Raw genomic sequence first — 24455 nt, 5'->3', positions numbered from 1 at the left:
TCTAGGAATGACCTCCCTTGTGACCTTCTTTGTGACTTTGTTAGACTTTTTAGAAGTCTTAGTCACATTGATCTTGTCAAAAGAACCTTTAGGGATTCTTTCCCTAGTATCTTTGACTTGACCTCTAAACCTAGGGTTGGTCCATAGCTATATGGAACTCTATGAAAGGAAGTAACATCCTTCTTGGCTTTAGGTTTGTATCCCAAACCTCTATAGCCATTAGATGGCTCTTGTCTAGTTCTCCCTAGATGTTGCTCATTTTGACCCTTAAGCATGTTTTCCATTCTTGCTAGGGTCCTTTCTAAATTATCAAGTATTGTCCTCAAGACTTGGTTTTCCGTCATTAAATCCATAGACTTGGATTTTTCTTGACCCCTATGAGTATTTCTATATCTAGGCATATATCTATAATCCTTAGAGTTATTGCCTAAATTGTTATCTACCTTCTTAGCCTTAAGTGTGGTAGTTCTAGCATGAGGAGGAATATATTTTCCATTAACATTATCATGCTTCCTACTTTCATGATAATTTGCATTAAAATGATATGGATTATTTCTAACATGCATTTTATCATGACTAGGAGAAATTGCACTATTAAGGGTTATCTTGGGTTTGCTCTTAAAAGCTTTCCCTTGATTTGTGCTTCCTCCTTTGACCTTGACCGACCTCTTCCCCTTTGGACATTGACTTCGATAATGTCCATTTTGATTACACAAGAAACACACAATGTATTCCTTACTCTTCTTTGTTGTGGGGATTGCCTCCTTGCCCTCGGGTACTACTCGGCTCTTCTTTTTGGCCAACTTGGGACACTTGCTCTCGTAGTGCCCATGCTCCCTACACTCAAAGCAAATGATATGATTTTTATTATTTACAATTGAATTTTCTATACCTTTGCTTGTAGGGATGATGCTTGATTCTCCATTTGATTTTTTTTTTGCAATGTAGAGATGGCATCATCTTTTATTTCTTCCTATTCACTTGAGGATGTGGACTCTTCCACTTCTTCATCTCTTGAGGATGTGGAAGATCTCTCCTCTTTCACCTCTTCCTTCTCTTTCTCTTTCTCCTCTTCCTTTTCCTCCTCGAATGTTGACCTCTTGTCAACATCGGATTGGTCCTTCTCTTCTTGGACTAATGAGTCATTCTCCTTGGGCTCTTCCACTCCTTGGATTTGTGTAGGGTCTTCATGATAGGCAATGATCTTTTTCCAAAGATCACTTAAATTTGTGGTTTCACCTACACTCAACAAAATATTAGAAGGTAGTAAATTATGCAAAATTCTCGTTACCTCCTTGTCCGCCTCCGATTGCTCTCGTTGCTCTTCGGTTCAATGCCAAGGTCGGAGGCGTTTACCCTTCTTGTCTGTAGGAGCTTCAAATGGGTCACTTAAGACAACCCATTGGTTCCAATCCATTTGGAACCATGTCTCCAGTCGCTTCCTCTAATAATTGAAGTCTTCTTTGTCGTACGGAGGTGGAATTCGGATATCCCATCCGAGCGGTCCTTCGGACTCCATCTTCTTCTTCCTCTAGTTTCTTGCTCTCTTGACGGTTAGTCCGTAGAAGAGCGCCCTCGCTCTGATACCAATTGTTAGGATCGAAATGTAGCTAGAGGGGGGGTGAATAGCTCGTCGCGATCTCGTGCTTGTCATTGCTTGCTTCTTGTGATGATGTGCAGTGGTAAATACAAGAAACAACACACTACAACACTAACACATAGATTTACTTGGTATCCACCTCAAGAAGATGTGACTAGCCCAAGGATCCACACACTCACACACCCTCTACTATGAAAACTCTCCTTTACGGTAGCTACCAAAGGCGGAGAAGCCTTACAAGCTCACAATACAACAATAAGAAAAAAAGAAGCAAAATACAAGTGAATTTTACAAGATTACAATAAAACCCTAGCTTCTTCTTCTTCTTGTTGTAACTCGTCTCTTGACTTGGACGTGCCTCCAAGAACCTTCAATATCTAGCAGTGAGAGTGGAGAAAATCACCCTAAGCTGTAGCTACAGTCGTGTGTCGAAGAGGATCGAAGAACTACAGAGAAAAACGTTCGCCAACGTCTTTATCTGTGCCAACGGTCGAATCCCAATCGATTGGATTGCTCCCAATTGATTGGGGATGCTTTGGATCGATCGGCCGATCGATCTAGAGCGCCTCTGTGCTCTCTGGAATCACTCTGAATCGATTGCCCGATCGATTCAAGGCTTCTCGAGCGATTTCCAGCGCTCCAATCGATCAGCTGTTCGATTGGAGGTTTCAATCGATCAACTGATCGATTCAGAATCTTACTGTTCGCTCAGAGACTCTCTCAATCGATTCACTAATCGATTGGGGAAGTTTTGGTCGATTACCCAATCGATCCAGAGCTTTTCTGCACAAACTTGTGTCAACCAATCGATTGACCAATCGATTGAACCCCCCAATCGATTGTCCAATCGATTGAAACATAGAAAAATGTGTAGAGCTTGAAATTAGTTTCGTTTCTCATCCGAGATCACCTCATTCTGATATCCGAGTCAAAAGTTATGGCCTTCTGAAGTTTACTACATCCGAACTTCCTAGTTCCATGCCAACTCCCTATTGGACTTACGACCGCTATGAGTTCGATCAACTTTTGACCTATCTGGACTTTCTCTTTGCCAAATTTTCATTGGACTTCTAATCACCAAGTATGGTCCTCCGTGACCCACTTAGATTTACCGTCTCATGCTAAGTGTCCGATCCTCCATGACCCACTTGGACTTTCACCAGATGTCCTGCCATCCTTGAACCATCTGGATTTTCCGTGCCTGGCTTCACTCGCCAAGACTTTAACTTTTGCCTAGCTTCACTCACTAGGACTTTCCCGACTGCCTGACTTCACTCACTAGGACTTTCCATCTACCTGGCTTCTTACTAGGACTTCCCAATTGCCTGGCTCCTCACCAGGACTTTCTCCTTTGCCAAGATCACACTTGGACTTTCCAATTTGCCTAACCTCCAGTTAGGACTTCCATACGCCTAACCTCCAGTTAGGACTTCCACCACTACTTAAACTCCAGTTAGGACTTCACCATTGCCTAACCTCCAGTTAGGACTTTCCTAGTCAAGTCTCCTGTCATCCCTGACCTACTTGACTTGTCTTCTTATCAACCTGGTCAACCCTTTGACCATCTCCACAACCGGACGATTGCCCTAGCAATCTCCATATATTGTCAAACATCAAAACTCAAATCCCGACTCAAGCTTGACTCGACTCAAGCTTAGTCAAAGTGGTCAACCTTGACCAAGGGAAATTGTCCCAACAATATCTACCTCCATAAAATATATACGAAAAATAAATGGATCAAATAATCAAATCTAGGTACATGGGTCAAATATGGTAAATATCTAGTCCAGTGTATCACAGGGTTTGGTATGTCACTACCTCTATGATTATAAATAATCATGGCAATAATAAATCATAAATGCAGAACAGATGAAAGCATGCAACAGGTATCATGAAGTGACATACCTAAGCAATGATAAATATAATTATTACTAAAGGCTATAATCTACTACGCATATCAACATGACATATCAAAAGAGATAAGTCAAGGTACTCGCCTCCAATATAGTGCATACCAAAAGAAACCCCACGTAAGGCAACTCGTCGCAAATCAAAGTCATGTAATAAATCATACATGTATAATTTTATTTAGCTAAATTCAAATGAATTAAGTAGCTAAAGAAAATGCCCAAACCTAATTAGGGAATACCCTAATCAACATGATCATTCACCCTATCTAAATTTAGTCCCTTGGTCAACTAGGGTTAATTTCCTTAACCCTAATCGTTCTACTATACAATTTGATTTAAGTCTAAACCTAAATCAGCTTGAACTCTCCCAAATATGAACCTAATACCAAAATAATTTATGCCCCTTACCTCTTCCTCCCTAACTGTCTATGATGGCCAAGATTCTGGCGATGCAGACCTCTGGCTAACAGGAAAGTGGTGGCTGGAAAACAATTCCTGCTAGAACCTCGTGGTTTTTGTGGCAGCAACATAGATGATCACCAATGTCAGATCAGCAAGTACCAAGAACTAGGGCACGATGGAAATCAAAAGAGGTAGATAGTTGAGGCTACCTCGCCCTTGGATCCTCGAACACCTTCTCACACCGGCGATCTAGGGCACGGGTGAGGTGGAAACTTGGCGCCGACGATCAAACTCACAGCTATCGGCGTTAGAGATCCATGGTCGGCAACGTTGAAGAGGAGCGGCACCAAGAAACCAGGGCACAACTAGGGCCACACCGGCGTCGATAGCAAGAAGAATCGAGGAAGAAGGCTCGGTTGTCGACGCTAGGGTAGAGGGAAGTCTCGGTCGTCAGTGCGAGGAGGTGCGACGAGGTCAGCAGGGTCGGCAATCTAGGGTAGAGGGGAGGCGTTCGGTGATGAAGATGGAAGAGCTCAAGCCCCTGGTGGTCGCCGATCGGCTGGCGCCGCTAGAGCCCGAGAGGAGGAGACAGAATCGGAAGGGGAGACAACGTCGGCTAGGGCACACGAGGAGAGGGATCGGCTTGGGTTTTGTATGCTCGGGGAGGAGGAGCGTCACGTTGCCGTCGGTTGAGGAAGAGGAAGAGGAAGAGGTGGTCAGCACCGAGAGGAAGGGAAGCAGCGTTGGGTTGGGGGAAGAATCGTGCGGAGAGGACTTAGGGTGTGGGTGAGAAAATAAAGGGAAAAAAAAAAGAAAAGGAAAAAAAAAATAAAATTTTTCCTCGTTCAATAGGATAGCTTAAATAGGTTTTCCCGTGGCTTAATAATTGTCCCTGTTAAACTCATCACACGAGCTCCGAAAAATTTTCAAAAAATTTCTAAAAATTTCGAAAAATTTCGTTAAGATTATTCCTCTATTTAACCTTATTATTTAATTAATTTTTGTTGTCGTATTTTACAAGATGTCCACATATCATTGGAATATTCTCTGACATACAACAGTTATTTTCTGACAAGAGGTTGCGATTCTCTAGCTTTGTTGTCATGTAGCACCCTCTGTCCCGACTTGGTATGACTAGGGGATGCTCGGGATGGTCGGAAGTTGGCCTACTGGGAGGAGCAGACCTGAATATAACCGAGCTGTGGAAACCTGACCAGTCGGAGTAAGTCAGGTATCACCCCGACTGCCCACCATGTCTCAGACTTGGGTGTCTCAGATCTGGGATCTTGGTCTGTGAGAATCCGACCGGGAACCATGTCGCTGATGTTGTCAGACGGTCCTACCTCTTCTTTCCCTAACTGTTGACTGTCCCGTTGCCTTGACTTCTGACTGTCATGTCTCCTTGACTTCTAACTACCACGTGTTCTTGACTTTTGACTGTCACGTCCTTTTAATTTTTGACTGTTATGTTCTCTTAACTTTTGACTACCCGACTTTATCGTACTCTATCATTAATTATGATACGATATATATATATATATATATATATATATATAAGGGAATATTTTCATCAAAGAAAACAGACCGATGATATCTATTAGTATCCTATTTCATTAATTCTCCGTTTTAAGTTTTTTTTGTCTTCTTTCTTTGAATTCCACTCGATAATATTTCTCATTTTGCATTTAATTTCGGAGTATGAAATTAAGTACACTGAGTCAATGCAAAAAATTTAAAAGCCAAACGAGCAAAGAAATTAAGTTTTAATTATTACATTTGCTGATAACCATCATACACAACATTACTCAATCGAAAAACAAGTGCTTCTATATATTACACTCAAAAGTAATATGGAAAGGAGAACTCTCTCCGACACAAATGCATCACACATATCTCCTAAAAAAACATCAATTATTACGCAGCAACTACATGCATAGTATTGGCTGCCCTTACCTTCATGCAATGCATATCATCACATATATAATTATTAACCTCTTCATCTTCCTCTATGGCTTCTGATTCGCCTCAGTGTGTGGGTGACCCGGATAGTATCCTCCAGACGGTGGCTTGTACATCGGCGCAGGCTTATAGGTTGGTGTCGGTGGGTTATAGTATCCTCCGGATGGCGGCTTGTACGTCGGCGCAGGCTTATAGGTTGGTGTCGGTGGGTTATAGTATCCTCCGGATGGTGGCGTGTACGTTGGTGGTGGCTTGTATGTCGGCGCTGGTTTATAGGTCGGCGTAGGTGGGTTATAGTATCCTCCTGACGGCGGATTGTAATGCGGCGTCGGCTTATAGGTCGGTGTTGGTGGGGTATAAATGGGATAGTGATGGTGGTAGTCATGCTTGGGTGGAAGATGGAATGAGTACTTGGGCTTGTTGTGCCAATGGTAGCTGTAGTGCTTTTTGTGCCAGGGGTCCATGTAGGGCTTTTTGTGCCAGGGGTCGCTGTAGGGCGGTAAGAAGGTGGCGGAGACGCATGTCGCCGAGGCAAAGGACAGCTTCCCGGCAGCGGCGAAGATGCCCTTAGATTTGAGGATTAATTTGCTGGAGGGACTGGTGAGTCCATTCTTGTCTGGGCAGGGCGCGTTGGGAGCATTGTGGAGCTGCGTGAAGCATTCTTGCTTGAGCTCGCCGTTGGTTTGCAGGAGGTCGCTCGGGAGCTTAACGTTGAAGTTGCCATTGCCATCGACAGCGCCGACAGATTTGGTCTCGTATTTCTCGTTGCTTACTTTGCATTTGACGACTACGCGTAATCCTATATATACATGCATGCTAAAGTATAATTAACCAATTGAATTGGAGATTAGAAACATTAGGCTGATTGATAACGGTACCTTTGGCTGCATCCTCACTCTTGATGTTCTTCTGGGCACAATCTAGACACTCGGTTGAGCCGACAACCGATGTTTCAGTCGGCGTCGTAGCACTTGAGCTTGAGGCGGCCACCAACAACAATACGACTGCACCAAAGACACTCCAAATGGGGCTCCGTGGAGTCCCCATGATCAGAACTCACAAGAGAAAATGCTATCAGATGTGATATGGATGTGGAAACACTGCGTCCCATTTTATATCGACTCCAGCTAGCTACACTGGACAAGGTATTAAAGCCGTCACATGTGATGAGGTGGTGCAATTAGAGGAGGGGTCAATCCCACCGGTTTTGTAGTTTTATGCATTGAATGAGGTGAGGCCTCTCTACTCAATTCCATTACTGACAGATCGATCAATCACTTATGTCCATTCACCACATGTTGTAAGTTATAAGCTCCTCCAAATTCCTCTCTTTCATTTTACTTTGCTATGTCAGAGGCTATATATATACGCATACTTGAATTGTGGTCATGGTTCTCCAATGTAAATGTTCTTTAATTATGTGTTTGTACAATTGTACTGCATGCGCCTCATGCACTTGGAAATAATTTTCATAAGGGTTTAATGATTGTTGTCAGAGTATAGACCGTCTATATTCATTTACAGTATGCGAGCTAATCAATGATTGCCAAATACGTCGACGTTCTTTAAAGTCACATTCACTGGATGAAACATCACTGTGCGCATGCAGATGAATGGCCAGAATGCTATTATATGCGAGTCTTATTTGTAGTTGGTCATTCAACTACGGTTAAAAATTTGCTAATTTTGTTCATGAGACAGATTTTTCTACTCGATCGTGAAGGTTTGATTGTTGACGTAGATAGTTTCACATTGCTGAGGAGGGTAGGGCTTCGATTGTTTTGCCAAAAGTGACTGTGGTAGATAGAGAAATTAAACTGATTAACGTACAGCGAGTTAAACAGAGTGTGGAATGGTTGTTAATTTATCCAGTAAACACCATCATAAATTAAATTTAATTTAAGAAAACAACTCATAGTGAAAGAGACTTCTCAACCTGTCCCAACTAATTCTAGCTAATTTGTACAGGGGAGAGTGGATCGGATCAGAAATACTAAACCGCCAACAAAGTAGGTTTGCATTAAATTTAAAATGTCATGTTGCTTTCCTGCACTTAATTAATTAGGAGATTGCAATGGAAAATAATACAAAACAAGGATTGATCGCAAAGCATGATTATTTAATTTATAGTAAATGTATGGCTAAGACTACAACTTTCATTGCCTTTGATGTATATGTATTGGACCAGGAAGGAATTAGGAGATTAATTATATATAGAGCATGCTGAGTGATAAATAAGCCAAATACATGGTCTTTCTGTTTCTTGCTTGTGAGTTCTTTCTTTTCTCTCTGGCTTATCCCTTTTTGTTTTCTTCAAAATCTAAAAAGATGATTGTTTAACCAGTCTCTCTTGCTTAAGGTAATTTCTTGGTTCCACAACAAACCTCATTGATGGCAGGCATCTTTTATTACTTGTTTTTGAACATGGATTGTTTTTTGGTCGAAAAGAGAGTTAAATGAAAAGAATCTCAAATCGAGTAAGCAGCCTCAACTTTGCAACGAAATTGTAGTCTCAGATAATGTATTTGATAAAAATATTCCACTGGGAGTGAAAGGTCTTCTTAACATAAAGGTTGCACTCAAAGAGGTAAAGTAGGTGCATGTGAAAATTAAGTCCATAGCTAATAGTTTTTGTCTTTTTGGATTTCAGGCATGGTCTCTTTAAGAAGTTGCATATGGTTAGAAACTACAATATGTTATCGGAGATTTTAGAGAGTTAGTTAAATTTTAAAATTATACAAAATTTAAATTCAATTTACAATAGAGATGACCTGAGCGGATGATCTCAAGCTGCCAGTAGGAGCTGATTTATGTTACGTACAGAAGAGCGGACTGAGCAGCCGAGTGAGTAGATCAGCCGAGCACCAGGTCTGTGTTGCAGAGCGACTTGAGCAGGTCTGCAGAGCGACAGAGCAGGTCTTGACAGGGCAGTCTTGACAAAGCAGGTCTTGACAGAGCAGTCTTGACAGACAGGTCTTGAAAGAGAAGGTCTTGACAAAGCAGTCTTGATAGAGCAGGTCTTGACAGAGCAGTCTTTACAGATCTAGCGAAAGGCAGACCGGACGAGTAGACAGATCTGGTGAGCATACAGGTCGGGCGAGCAGACTGGCCGACCAGGCGGAAAAAGAGACCGACCGGGAAAACTGACCGAGGCTTGCAAGAATCACAATTTCCTTGAAACAGATTCGCCCTCACCTCCGGCTGTGCTTCGAGGCTTACTTGGGTCGTCTATTTCCAAGGATACAACGGTTTGACCGTGATCCCCACCAAGCACTGGTGGTCACGGCAAATTGAGTGGCACCCGATCGCTATCACGACCACTCTGCCGAGCAGGAGTAGTACGACAGAGGAGGGGAATGAGGTGGATAACTTTTGCTTGCTTCGCTGCGTGTGTGTTCTCTGCCTGTGATTGCAACCTCCTTATATAGGAGCTCAGATCAACGGCAGCGTTAATGGTTGATTAATGACCATTACTAGCCGAGCAGTGAAACGTCAACTGTTTCACTCATTATTATTCGAACGTTTAGATTATGCAATAATCTCAAACTTAATGCATCCGTTACAGCAGCAAAAGGTTTATGTGGCAAAACGTTGATTGTTCCACTTGAGTGAATTTTGCCCCGACCGGTTCGGCATTCGACGCGCGCAAGTCGTGCCCGCACACGAGTCAACATGGTTCAGTGCAATCCAGACCCTGGATTTGCACCCCCCCTGCGCACCACGCGTGAGATAGAACATCTCCCCATGCATTTGTTCACATCTTCAATGCATGTGAATCAATATAAACCAACCATCATGCCATGAAACTCCTAATGTGGGACTAAAGTCTCATTCACAATGGAGCCTCTTTCCTCTTCCACCTCTTCTCCATTCACTTATATTCAACAATCCCTCATATGAATGGAGATAGGGTATGTGATAGCATTCAGCAGTTGAGTCAAGTATAGGATAGGTAGGTTTTACCCTTTGAACCTTCCCTTGTGAAGATCGGGTTGCTTACTGACTGATAGTAGACACGATGTCCTTGAACTATATTGTTGTCTATGTAAGTAGTGACAAATCTCACCCAACACTCTTCCTGATACAACTCAGTTTTCATGAGTGTGTTCGTTCTTGGCCATGAACACGCCTGGTTCTGTGAGAAGCTCTAAGAATTGTGCCTCCAATTCTTTTCGAAGTGGCCCCACTTCTTTCTCACATAGGTGATCCCTCAAGAGTTGTCATCTACTCTTCTTGATCATTAAAAGTCCATCGGCTTATCCTGGTCTAGTCACTGTTTCATTGGGTTATTCCCCATAGTGTGTCTAGTCAGTGTAGATTCGTTGTCCATTTGAACCTTGTTCTTGGGATCTCCAGTCAGCATAGGTTGGGTGTCCTCTACACTGATCGCTGACAACGACATCAAGCCCATTTCTCGTGAGGATCTTGCAACTAACTCTCAATTTAACCCTTTGGTTAGCGAATCCGCTAGGTTATCCTTTGACTTCACATAGTCAACAGTGATAACTCTTGTTAAGAGTAGTTGTCTAATGATATTATGTCTATGACGTATATATCTAGACTTACCATTATACAAACCGACCGATTGCTGATTGACTATCACAATGTATTCAAATTGCCGGCACAGGTTTCAGCCATCGTGAAACATCTTCTAAGAATTGTCGTAGTCATTCAACCTCTTCACCACATTTGTCAAGAGCTAAAAACTCAGATTCCATCATGGATCTAGTTATTACAGTTTTCTTAGAAGATTTCCAAGAAATGAATGCACCCGCTAGAGTGAAGACATATCCACTCGCAGACTTAGAGTTTTTTATATCAGATATCCAACTTGCATCGCTGTATCCTTCGATCACAACAGGATATCTTGTATAGTGCAGTCCATATTCACGAGTACACCTCAAGTACCTCAGTACTCTTGTTATCCCTTTCCAGTGCTCAACACCGGGATTACTCGTGTATCTACTCAGTTTACTTACTGTGTAGGCAAAGTCTGGTCGTGTACAACTCATCAAGTACATCAGACATCCAATCACTCGAGAGTACTCTATCTAAGAGATACTTTCACCTCGATTTTTCGATAGATGTTGACTCATATCTATCGACGTTCGTGCCAACGTAGTATCACCTTTGATGAATTTCTCAAGAATTTTATCCACGTAATGGGACTGACTAAGAACAAGTTCTTCTGTTGTTTTAAAATTTTTGATTCCTAGAATCACATCAGCTAGGCTCATGTCTTTCATATCAAATCTTGAGCTCAACATACCTTTTGTGGATTTTATTATCTTATCATTACTTCCAATGATAAGTATGTCGTCTACATAGAGCCACAAGATGACATAGTCACTCTCTGTAGCTTTCATGTAGACACATTTATCACATTCATTGATATTGAATTCACATTCCTTCATGGCATTATCAATTTTTTCATGTCACTGCTTTGATGCTTGTTTTAAGTCATATAATGACTTCACCAGTCTACAAACCTTATTTTCCTGTCTTGATACAGAAAACCCCTCAAGTTGCTCCATGTAGATCTCCTCTTCTAAATCTCCGTTTAGAAAGACAGTCTTTACATTCATTTGATGTATTTCGAGATTTCATAGAGCGGCGATAGCCAACAGTACTCTAATGGAAGTTATTCTCGACACCGGAGAATATGTGTCAAAGTAATCGAGGCCTTCTCGTTGTTGGTATCCTTTGATTACCAGTCTAGCCTTATACTTATCAATCGTGTCATCTGACTTCATTTTATTTTTTGAAAATCCACTTGCAACCTAGTGGTTTACTTCCCGAAGGAAGATCCACAAGTTCCCAAGTGTGATTTTGCAAGATAGATTCTATCTCAGATGCAATTGCCTCTCTCCGGTAAGGTCCATCAGAAGAGCCTACAACTTCTGAGTATCTTCGGGGCTCACTCTCCAACACGAAATTGATAAAATCCAATCCATAGGATTTTTCTACCCGAACTCTTTTACTCCGTCTAGGCTCAACCTCTATAGGTTCCTCATCATCATCATATTCTTCTTCGCCTTGTGTTTCATTTGCCCGTTTTGAGGAGCTAGCATCCTCTCGGGTCTTATACGGCAACACATGCTCGAAGAACGAGGCATTTTTCGATTCGATTGTTGAGTTCTTGTGTATCTTCGGTATGTGTAACTCATACACACAAAATCTATATGCAGTGTTATTTTGTGCATATCCAATAAATATGCAATCAACAGTCATTGGTCCTATCTTAATCATTTTCAGATCAGGCACCAACACTTTGGCAAGACACCCCCACATTCGTAAATATTTGTAGAACGGTTGTCTTCCATTCCATAACTCATAAGGGCTCTTATCTATTTTCTTCCGAGACACCTTATTTAAAAGGTAATTAGCTGTTAACACAGCTCCCCCCCCACATGGACTCTGGCAATCCAGAACTTAATAGAAGAGCATTCATCATCTCCTTTAGAGTTCGGTTATTTCGCTCAGCAACTCCATTTTGCTGAGGAGTATAAGGAGCTATTGTTTCATGTCTAATCCCATATTCAGCACACAACTCAGCAAACAGTGATACATATTCACCACCTCGGTCACTTCGAATCACCTTAATTTCCCTATTAAGTTGGTTTTCAACCTCATTCTTATAGAGAACAAATTTCTCTATAGCTTCATCCTTACTTTTGAGAAGATACACATAATAATATTTTGTGTTATCATCTACAAAAGTGATGAAGTATTTATTACCATCACGTGTTGGCGTACCTTTTAGGTCGCACACATCAGTGTGGATTAAGTTAAGTGGTTCGTTACTTCTTTCAATATGTTGAAAGGATGACCTTGTCATTTTCACTTCAACACAAATCTCACACTTGTGTTTTGGGTCAAGGTGGAATGTAGGTATTCTTTGCATATTAATTAATCTACACAATACATCGTAGTTAACATGTCCTAGTCTACCATGCCACAAAGACGAAGACTCAAGCATATAAGTGGAAGAGCTTTCAGTTTTATTTATCTTAGGTCTAATCACCATTACATTGAGCTTAAACAACCCATCAAATACATAGCTCCTTCCTACAAACACTCTATTTTTGGACAATACAACTCTGTCCGACTCAAAAATAATGTGAAAGTCATGCTTGCTTAACAATGATCCGGACACTAGATTCTTCCGAATCTTTGGAACATACAGCACATTGTTAAGAGTAAGGTCCTTGCCCGAGGTCATCTTCAGCACCACCTTTCCTTGGCCCATGATGTCCGAAGTTGCTGAGTTCCCCATGAATAGTTTATCTCCAGTGACTTCTTCGAAGTTGTGGAGCAGCTCCTTGTTGCAGCACACATGTCTGGTGACTCCAGTATCGATCCACCATTGTCGCGGGTTTGAACCGACTAGGTTCAGTTCTGAGACCACTACGCAGAGGGCGTTCATTTCTGGCCTCTCGTTTAGGTTGGCCTCCTGCTTCTTCTTTGGCTTCCTACACTCCGAAGATTTGTGACCCACTCGGTCACAGTTGAAGCACTTTCCAGAGAACTTCTTTTTGTTGATGTCTCCTTTGGGTCCCATCTTGGAAGATTTAGGATTCTTCCATTTAAAGCTTTAATCATGCTCGACCACGTTGGCTTTCACAGTAGTATGAGAGAACAGTTTTCTCTCTGAACTCTTGTTGTCTTCTTCTATGCGAAGTCGAACAATGAGTTCCTCCACATTCATCTCCTTCTTCTTGTGCTTCAGGTAGTTCTTGAAATCCTTCCAGCCGGGAGGCAACTTCTCAATGATAGCAGCCACTTGGAAGGTTTCACTCAGGACCATCCCTTATGAGTGCATCTCATACAAGATCACCTGAAGCTCCTGGACTTGGCTGATCACCGTTTTGGAGTCAACAATCTTGTAGTCCAGGAATCGGCCCACGATGAACTTCTTGGCCCCTGCATCCTCCGCCTTGTATTTCTTGTCCAGGGACTTCCGCAGCTCCTTAGCCGTTCTCTTTATGCTATACACAGCATACAACGAGTCGACATTGTTGGGGCAATTTCTCTAGGTCATGTTTGACCAGTTTGACTAAGCTTGAATTGAGTCAAGCATGAGTCAGGGTTGAGTTTTGATGTTTGACAATATATGGAGATTGTTAGGGCAATCGTTCGATTGTGGAGATGGTCAAGGGATTGACCAGGTTGATGAGAAGACAGGTCAAGTGGGTCAGTGTTGACCGGAGACTTGACCGAGAAAGTCCTAACTGGAGTTTAGGCAGTGGTGAATTCCTAACTGGAGGTTAGGTAATAGAGAAATCCTAACTGGAGTTTAGGCAATGGGAAAGTCCTAAATAGAGGTTAGGCAAGAGAGAAGTCAAGTAGGTCAAGGTTGACAGGAGACTTGACTGGGAAAGTCCTAATTGGATATTAGGCAAAGGTAAGTCCAACGGGAAGGTTGGCAAGAGTGAAAAACCAAGTAGGTCAATGTTGACTAGACTTGGTGATGAAAGTTCTGATAAGTGAGATTAGGTAATTGGAAAGTCCAAGTGTGATCTTGGCAAAGTGAAAGTCCTGGTGAGGAGCTAGGCAATTGGAAAGTCCAAGTGTGATCTTGGCAAAGTGAAAGTCCTGGTGAGGATCCAGACAATTGGAAAAATCCAAGCATGTGGTCTTGACAAGATAAGTCCTAGTGTGACTTGGCAAGGAGAACTCGATAACTAGGATGAGGCCGAAGAAAACTCTTGAAGGCAAGGCGTGAAGGATGGGAGATATCCGAGGGACGCAAGGCTGATGGAGGAGGCTAGAAGGCTAGTTCGAGGTTGATCGAGTGTGGTGTATAATCCGACAACTAGGATGAGGCCGATGGAAGCTCCAGAAGGCAAGATGTGAAGGATGGGGAGATATCCGAGGGACGCAAGGCTGATGGAGGAGGCTAGAAGGCTAGTTCGAGGTTGGTCGGGAGTAGCCAAATGTTAGGCGTACGAACCTAATAGGTCACGGTTGACCGAAAGTTGGGTTTGGGGAGTTACACTTGAGTTTGAGTCAAGTCCAGGGTGTTCAATCGATCGAGCAATCGATTGAACAGGCTCCAATCGATCAGCCGATCGATTGGAGTGTGATGCGATTATTGTGATGGCCCAATCGATCGGCCGATCGATTGGGGTCAGGAATTGTGAGCACAGAAGCTCTCCCAATCGATCGGGCGATCGATTGGGAGTTACCAATCGATCAGCTGATTGATTGGGCAGCAGAAGCTCTTGCGTGGATGCGAGAGCACAGAATGAGTTTGAATCGATCGACCGATCAATTCAGACAGTCCCAATCGATCGGTCGATCGATTGGCAAGTGATCGTTGAGCAGGTTGCAGGCGATAGACGGCTGGGATTATCCGGATGTGACGTGGCAATCGATTGAGGATGGATTCAATCGATTGGAGCTACTGTATAAAGCCCAGGCGGAGCTTTTTCTCAGCAGATCTCTTGCGATCTTTTGCGTCGTTCTTCAGCGATTTGCAGCGAGCTTCTCCGATCTACTCACGCCAGTTCTTGAAGGCACTTGGGGAGTTTCTCCAAGGTTCAAGAGGCGACGATAAGCATAAGTAAGCAAGAAGAGGAGTGTGTTGCATTGTATTGTTGTTTCCTCTTGTTGTATTTGTGTTGTGTTGTGTGTGAGTGTTGTACGAGGCTTCTCCGCCTCCGGATGCGACCGAGAAGGAGGTTTTCATAGTGGAGTGAGCGTGTCGTGTGGATCCTTGTATTAGTCACCTCATCTTGAGGTGGATACCAAGTAAACCCTAGGTGTTAGCATTGGTTACTTTTGTCTTTGTATTCCGCTGCACATCATCAAGACACAATCGACGAACACGCGACGAGACGCTATTCACCCCCCCTCTAGCGAACATCAAGGTCCCAACAGGAAAGACAGCTGAGGATGTAGTTTCGACAAAGGAACTCAGAATGAGTCCATGCTTCCACTGCACTGATAGTCTGCGCATCAGCATCCTCAGCACGCTTGGGAGGGTCCTTGGTCAAGAACCAAGGCAGGTTGAGCGTAGTCAGGTAGAAGAGTATCTTCTGCTGCCACCTCTTGAAGTTCAATCCACTGAACTTCTCTGGCTTTTCCCCATGGTTGATTGGCACAGTTCCAATCGGAGCGGAGGGAGCCTGCTGTTACGCAACCGCAAGTGTACGGTTTCGTCGTCAGTAATAAAAATATCGAATCCACAGGGACTGTTGATTAAGCACTATAGATGTCGCAAGGTAGTTATCTAGACGGTCGAAAGCTGGCTTTGACATTTGCAAACTAACGAGGGTGATTGAAAAGGGAAAGAGAAGGATGAGAGAAAGAGAAAGAACTGATCTTGGATGGAATGATCTTCGGGAGATGGATTCTAGGATTTCGGTTTCATTGTAATACTAGGAGATACTACATAGATTGCTTAGTTTCTGCCCTCTATGTCCATGCTCTTGTAGGAAGTTAGATTGGTAAATATCCCTAAGTGTCGAATAGAGACGATCCCTGTGAAATCCTGTAACGGTTAACCCCCCTGTCACGAGGGTGCCTCGGTAGATCACTGGGATACACATCTAGTAAATAACAATAAGGATAAGGGTTACCTACCTCCTTATGGAGGAATTGCTTCTCCCTTCAAGAGAATGTCCTAGACGTCCGTGAACGGGTTACCCTTGTCACTAGGGCCCCTCGAGTATACGATCTAGAACACTCTCTTTACGAGAGCAACAGTTCCTAAGGGATTGTTTCTCCTTTTAAGGGAACGTCTTAAACGTCCAGAAAGGGTTACCCTTGTCACTAGGGTACCTTGGTCAATACACACTAAGGTATCCCCTTTGCGGGATCAACAATCCTCCACATCAAGAAATCAAAGCATAGAAACGTAAACATGGCACACACGCAACTCATCAAGCACGAACAAGGCATCAACAGGTCATTGAATAGAAACAAGATGAATCTACATAGTTCTACATCTCCATCATATTACAAATACTTCCTAGTCCTAGAAGAGGATGTCTACTCCATTGTGGGGGAAGAACAACCCCATAATATAAAGAAAAGCATACTTACAACCCTAGAAGGAAAGGAAGAAGAGATGCTTGATGATTCCGACGTCTTGGGGATGCTTCCTTACTCCGGAGATGGACAGATCATGAAGAGACGGCGGTGGATGAAGCTCGACGGCTTTCCCCGAGGGGAGGGACGAAGTCCCGAACCAAAGATAATCAAAGAATAGAGTTCTTGACCCTTTTATACCTCCTCCACGCCGCCCAGGAAAACCAGGATTACAGCCGTCCGGTAAACTAGGTTTTTCACCCATTAAACCAGGTTTTCTCGTGATTCACCCTGAACCAAAGTTGTATCCCTTGAAATTATCTTCAATCTGATACTTTGATTGAGCCCTGGATCAAACCGAGCCGAACGTTATGGCAGTTCAAAGTTTAGTCTGCAGTCTGGGCGGAGGTCCAGTTGAACCCGCGGTTGGGAGGCACGGCCGTGCCATTTAGCATGGGCAAACAATTCTTTCTCTCTGTTAGATCTGAAGCAAAGTTGTATATCTTGAAGTCAGCTACGTTTTGGTATAAAGAACAGCCCGAAACTCTAACGGAACACAAACTTATAGCCGAATTACGATCGGTCTGCAATCTGCCAAGAATTCAGCACAGTTCTGTTTTGGCGTGGCACAGTCCGTGTTCTTCGTCGCACGGTCGTGTGGAATCTACACAATCTCACACAGCTTCCTCTCGGATTGAGTCGCACGACCGTGTGGGGTCACACGGCCGTATCCTTCTTCGTCTCTGCCGAGGTCACATGGACGTGTGAATTCACACGGTCGTGGCCTTCCTCCCCTTTGGAATGTTGGAATGGCCATGCCATTTGGCACGGCCGTGTGTTGCTTGGCCACGGTATGATTGGCACGGCCGTGCCATTCGGCATGGTCGTGACCCTCTTCAACTCTGTATTGCAAGCACGGCCGTGCCATTTGGCATGACCGGAACGTGCTCATGGCCACACGGTCGTGTGGTGCTTGCACGACCCAAGCTCCTGTGTGCACTTTTGCTCCAAATTTGCTCCAAATAACGTCCTATCAACAAGAAAACAAGCAAAGAGCAGATCTTTGAACAAATATAATGGAAGTATGACATTATAAAGAAATAGGGTGCAATAAACATAGAAAATGCTATGAAATACAAGTAGATGTGCGTCCAAACATGCATAAATGATCATAAGATCTACGCACATCACACCCCCAGACTTAAACCTTTGCTTGTCCTCAAGCAAAACTCGCAATCTAGATTCATGTGGTTAAATAGTGCATCATAATCTCTAGCAAGTTAATCTAATCCTATCAGATGATTTCATTGATGAGCAAGATACAAAAGTAGTTTGAATATGACCTAAGTAGTAGTCCTCCGTGCTCAGTGCGAAAGTGACCTAAATTTATCAAGTTTCAATCTCTAAGTCTAGTCAAGTCATCATAAAATTGTGTTCCTTATGCTTCTGGCGATAGGCACTTACCTGCCACACACAAGGTTCGTTCCCCTCAAGAATGTTATGCATCGTCTATACAAGGTCTTAAAGGAATACTCAGTATCAAGAGAAACATAACATTCATTTCCCCAGTAACCTAACTCGGTCTCAAAGGGGTGAATTGTTAGTTTCCACTCACGACAACTATTTTTTTATCCCTTATTTTTTTCATTGAATGTTTACAAAGTATCAAACTTGAACAAACCTTCAAATTTTCATTTTATTATTATTATTTTTTTTTTGGGGATTGATTTTTCTAAATGAGCTTACATGATCTGAGTTTATTCAGTAACCAAAATGTAGTTGAGAGGTCACCATAGAAACACAAGTACTAGTCCAATTCTATGAATCATGACTATTTTAGAGTTATCAACCATCAAAAATAGGCATAGTGTATAGAGATCCTAAAACAAGGCCAATACTTAAACCCTTATAGTAAAAACATTGCTCACTTCATGCTATCAAAGATAGAAAAAGATATATCACTAAACATACTAGCACCATAAGTAACACATAAAATCTAAAATAAACGTGCTAGTATTTTGCAATAAGGAACAAGCAATCATAATGTGATGTAAGATGCAACTAGCAAAAATTTTATTATGCAAAAAGAAATAAACAAAAACTAAACTGAACTAAATGCATCTAATGCATCCCCCCAGACTTAAACTTTTCATTGTCCCAATGAAAACTAAAAACAATATAGATGAGATTTAAAGTAAGAGAAGTTACCAAATGATACGTGCCAAATATCTATGTCATGAACTTCTCCATCATGTAGTTGCCCTCCTCCTAATCTTTGAATCCTATAAAAGAAGATTGACAACAAAAATTAAGTAGAGGATACATGTTTATTATAAAAGAAAGAACTGAAGACATAAATAAAATAAGAAAGAACTTGGGTTGCCTCCCAAGAAGCGCTTGTTTAAGGTCATTAGTTCGACCACCTCATTAGATTCATCGAAATCTTGCTCTTGGAGGGGTAAGATATTTTAGAACCCTCTTACCAAGGGCTCTTATTATAGAGAGAGCTTTCAATGTTGGAGTTAAGAAGTGAAGTATTGCTCTCTCCATCTTCGTCTTCTTTAAAGTTCGTTCAGGTGGTCGAAGACGATTCAGATCGAGCTTCCAATTATAGGTCCCAAGAAAATCTGCACATGCAAAGAAAATACAAATCTCCCGCAAACGTATTAGATAAGATAGAGCCATAACCATATTAAGATAAGCAGAATACGAAATAAAAACTGAATCACATCCAACAAAATCAATGGCAGGTACCTTAATAAAAATTTTCAAAATATCACAAGAAATACTAACCTTACTTTGCTGAGAGGTACCTGAAATTTCTAAACATGTGGATGTGACTTCCTCTGAATCAAATGATGGTTCTGGCTCTGGCTCTGGTATTGGTACTTCCAAAGGTAGTGATTCTTGAGACTCTGCTAACTATGCACAAGTCCCTACACATGGATCCACAACATGTTCAATTCTTGCAACTCTCATAATCTCTACAGGTTGTGTGGATGAAGGAGGTGATTCTTGAGATGCTGTTTCCACACCACAGCTCCCTACACTTCCTTCCAAATCATCATTATCAACACAAGCATCGAAAAATAAACCAACGTCTATATCTTCAACAGGAGAATCAACTATAGGAGGATCATTGACTTCGTTTGCATTTTTACGTTGATCTACCTCAATACATTCATCATCTGAAAATTCAATGTCACTATAACATCCTGTAAAATCTAGAGGAAGATCTGAAAACTTGTTATCCACTGCATTATTATCACAATCCTCATCTGAAGAGTCCTCATCTTCATATACATCCAGAAATCTACACTCAATCATTTTTGTATCACAGAATTTTCCAAGATCTTTATCTTCATTAGCCCCCACTAGCCTTTGTGGAAAAGGAACCCTTAGTGAAAGTCTTTGGAATGGTTGAGCATATGGCTGAGGTTCAAATTGCTTGTCTAGTGATGGTCTGATCAGTTGTTGAGGGAAAGGTACTTGTGGCATTTGGGAACCTCCTGGAATAATAGAACTGAGTTCATGTGGTATTCTCTTGTTCTTCTCCTCAATTTTATACAAGTCATTTTTCAGAAGTTCTTCATGATTCTTGTCGCTCCTCAACTTACTATCATTACACTTTTCACTAGATCTTATTTGTGTAGGAGGGGGATCTTCTTTGAACCATTTTGAAACTATGCTCTCAATATTTGCCCCCAAATGTTTGAAACTTACTATCCCCGGCAATGATGCCAAAAACTTGTTACGCAACTGCAAGTGTACGGTTTCATCGTCAGTAATATAAAAGATTTGTCGAATCCATAGGGACTGTTGATTAAGTACTAGAGATGTTGCAAGTAGGTTATCTAGACGGTCGAAAGTTAGCTTGGCGCTTGCAAACTAACGAGAGTGATTGAAGAGAGAAAGAAGGTTGAGAGAGAGAAAAGAGATCTTGGAGGGAATGAGCTTCGGGAGATGAATTCTAGGATTTTGGTTTCATTGTAATACTAGGAGATACTACATAAATTGCTTAGTTTCTGCCCTCTATGTCCATGCTCTTGTAGGAAGTTAGATTGGTCAATATCCCTAAGTGTCGAATAGAGACGATCTCTGTGAAATCCTGTAACGGTTAACCCCCTTGTCACAATAGTGCCTCGGTAGATCACTGGGATACACATCTAGTAAATAACAATAAGGATAAGGGTTACCTACCTCCTTATGGAGGAATTGCCTCTCCCTTCAAGAGAATGTCCTAGACGTCCGTGAACAGGTTACCCTTGTCACTAGGGCCCCTCGGGTATACGATCTAGAGCACTCTCTCTACGAGAGCAGCAATTCCTATGTGATTGTTTCTCCTTTTAAGGGAACATTTTAGACGTCCGGAAAGGGTTACCCTTGTCACGAGGGTACCTTGGTCAATACGCTCTAGGGCATCCCCTTGCGTGATCAACAATCCTCCACATCAATCAACGAAGCATGCATAGTCACACACACACAACTCATCAATATGAACAAAAGCATTAACAATTCATTGAATAGAAATAAGGCGAATCAACATAGTTCTACATCTCCATCATATTACAAATACTTCCTAATCCTAGAAGAGGATGTCTACTCCATTGTGGGGGAAGAACAACTCCAAAACACATAGAAAAGCATACTTACAACCCTAGAAAGAAAGGAAGAAGAGATGCTTGATGATTCCGATGTGTTGGGGATGCTTTCTTGCTCCGGAGGTGGACAGATCGTAAAGAGACGGTGGTGGATGAAGCTCGATGGCTTTCCCCAAGGGGAGGGACGAAGTCCCGAACCAAAGATGATGCAAGAATAGGGTTTTTGACCCTTTTATATCTCCTCCAAGCTGCCCAGGAAGACCAGGATTATGGGGCGTCCAGTAAACCAAGTTTTTCACCCATTAAACCAAGTTTTCTCGTGATCTACCCTGAACCAAAGTTGTATCTCTTGAAATTATCTTCAATCTGATACTTGGATTGAGCCCTGGGTCCAACAAAACCGAAAGTTATGGTGGTTCAAAGTTTGGTCTGCAGTATGGGCGGAGGTCCAGTTGAACCCGCTGTTGGGAGGCACGGCCGTGCCATTTAGAATAGCAAAAAAAATTCTTTCTCACTGTTGGATCTGAAGCAAAGTTGTAGATATTGAAGTCAGCTACGTTTCGGTATAAAGAACATCCCGAAACTCCAATGAAAGCGCAAAGTTATGGTCATTTTACGAATGGTCTGCAGTCTGCCCAGAATTCAGCACGACTCTATTTTGGCGTGGCACGGCCCGCGTTCTTCGTCGCACGCCCGTGTGGAATCCACACGACCTCACACGACCTCCTCTCAGATTGAGTCACACAGCTGTGCGAGGTTGCACGGCCGTGGCCTTCTTCGTCTCTGCCGAGGTCACACGGCCGTGTGGATTCACACGGCCGTAACCTTTCTCTCCACTGGAATGTTGGCACATTTGGCACGGCCGTGTGCTGCTTGGCCACTGTCATGGGGGCACGGCCATGCAGGGTTGCATGGCCATACCTTGCTTGGCTTTTGGTGGTGAGGCACGACCGTGCAGGGTCGCATGACCGTGCTCTGATCCCTCTCTGGATTGGCCACACGACCGTGCAAGGTTGCATGATCGTGCTCTCTGCTTTGTTCTGGTGCGTCGACAATCACCGTTTTCGCTCCAAAAGTTGTCCCTGTCAACACAAAACCAAACAAAGAGCAGATATCCGAACAAAAGAGTATATATGGTGAATACATGCTAAAAGAGACAATCATGCAAGGAATATATACGTATAAAGCAAGTGAATGTGCGTTAAAACATGCATAAACGATCATACTATTTACGCACATCACACCCCAGACTTAAACCTTTGCTTGTCCTCAAGCAAAATGCTACAAACTATATTCATGCGTTCATATAGTGTATCATAATCCCTAGTGCATTCGCCTAACTTTATCAACTAGTTTCATTGATAAGCATAATTGTGGAGTAACCTAAGTATGACCTAAGCTTAAGTTCTTTGTGCTCGGTGCAGTAAGTAACTCAAACTCTTCAAGTTTCAATTATTTGTCCTAGTTAAGTTGTCATACAATTGAGTTCCTAATGTTCCCGGTGATAGGCACTTACCTGCCACACACTTGGTTCGTTTTCCTTAAATTACACAAGGTCTCAAAGGGTACTTCTCGGAATCAAGAGAAACATAACATTCATTTCCCCAGTAACCTAACTCGGTCTCAAAGGAATGAATTGTTAGTTTTCACTCACGACAACTATTTTTTTTATCCCTTATTTATTTATTTATTTATTTTATTTTTGGTGCTATAGAGGTGTAGCACTTGTTACACATGCGATGCATATGTTGGGATTTAGATTTTTCCAAATGAGCTTCTATGATCCGAGGTTATCCAGTAACTAAAATGTAAATAAGGAATCACCATGGGAATAAAAGTACTAAACAATTTGGATGAATCATAACTATTTCAAAACTGTATCTACCATTCAAGCTTAAGTACTTAAGTGTAGTGAAAATAAGATCATTAAGGTCAAGCCAAAACTTATACAAAACTCCGTATAATACTTACCTTATTTCATGCTACTAAAGATAGAGAAAGGAGATACACCAAATATACTAACACTATCTGGACAATACATGAACTAAGAAAATGCTAGTCATTTTGCTATCAGACAAGTCAACAGTAATGTGAGGATTGATGTTGATGTAACTAAGCAGATATTCAACAGAACTACCATACATCCTCCAGACTTAAATCTTTCATTGTCCCAATGAAAACCAAAAATGGAATAAGGAAGAGGTTTGAAATAAAAGAAATTACCAAATGATGCGTACAAACGCCCAAGTCATTGACTTCTCCATCAGACAGTCATGCTCTTCCTAATCTTTGAATCCTATATGAGAAGATAGACAGAAAAAAATTAAGTAGAGGGCACGTGTTTATTATGAAAATAAGAAATAACTGAAGACATAAATAAAATAAGAAAGAACTTGGGTTGCCTCCCAAGAAGCGCTTGTTTAAGGTCATTAGCTCGACCACCTCATTGGATTCATCGAAATCTCGCTCTTGGAGGGGTAAGATATTTCAACACCCTCCTACCAAGGGCTCTTATTATGGAGGGAGCTTTCAATGTAGGAGTTGAAAAATGAGATATCACTCTCTCCATCTTCGTCTTCTTTGAAGTTCTTTCAGGTGGTCGAAGACGGTTCAGATTAAACTTCCAATTAGCAGCCCAAGTGAAATCTGCACAAGCAAAAGAAATACAAATCTCCCACAAACGTGTTAGATAAGATGGAACCATAACCATATTAAAATAAGCAGAATAAGAAATAAAAATTGAATCACATCCAATAAAGTCAATGATGGGTACCTCTATAATGTTTTCCAAAGGATCACAAAAAATACTAACCTTGCTTTGCTGAGTAATACCTGAAACTACTAAACCTGTAGATGTGACTTCCTCTGAAGCAAATGATGGTTCTAGCTCTGGCTTAGGTGTTGATGCTACAAAAGGTGGTGATTCTTGGGGCTTCGCTTCCATTGCAA

The 24455-nt window shown here is 42.1% G+C and overlaps 1 protein-coding gene across 1 annotated transcript; it reads right to left on the bottom strand.

Moving 5' to 3' along the window:
* Positions 1–5643: 5643 nt before the first annotated feature.
* LOC122046004 (proline-rich protein 4-like) lies at positions 5644–6975 on the bottom strand. The gene is made up of 2 exons (XM_042606470.1): positions 6750–6975; positions 5644–6670 (listed from the first exon to the last, which is right to left on the bottom strand). The coding sequence occupies exons 1-2, from the start codon at positions 6916–6918 to the stop codon at positions 5919–5921; spliced, it is 921 nt and encodes a 306-aa protein (XP_042462404.1). The 5' UTR covers positions 6919–6975; the 3' UTR covers positions 5644–5918.
* Positions 6976–24455: the final 17480 nt, after the last annotated feature.

The sequence above is a fragment of the Zingiber officinale genome, chromosome 2B, assembly GCF_018446385.1.
Source record: "Zingiber officinale cultivar Zhangliang chromosome 2B, Zo_v1.1, whole genome shotgun sequence".
Classification (NCBI taxonomy): Eukaryota; Viridiplantae; Streptophyta; class Magnoliopsida; order Zingiberales; family Zingiberaceae; genus Zingiber; species Zingiber officinale.
The sequence above is the reverse complement of the archived record's forward strand: the minus strand, read 5'-3'. Positions and strand labels throughout refer to the sequence as shown.

What these genes read in the sequence shown, in the direction of transcription:
- LOC122046004 (XM_042606470.1), bottom strand. Translation starts at nt 6,918, where the DNA reads ATGGGGACTCCACGGAGCCCCATTTGGAGTGTCTTTGGTGCAGTCGTA. An exon ending in GAGTGAGGATGCAGCCAAAG is followed by an intron (nt 6,671 to 6,749) that starts GTACCGTTATCA and finishes ATGTATATATAG; the next exon opens with GATTACGCGTAGTCGTCAAA.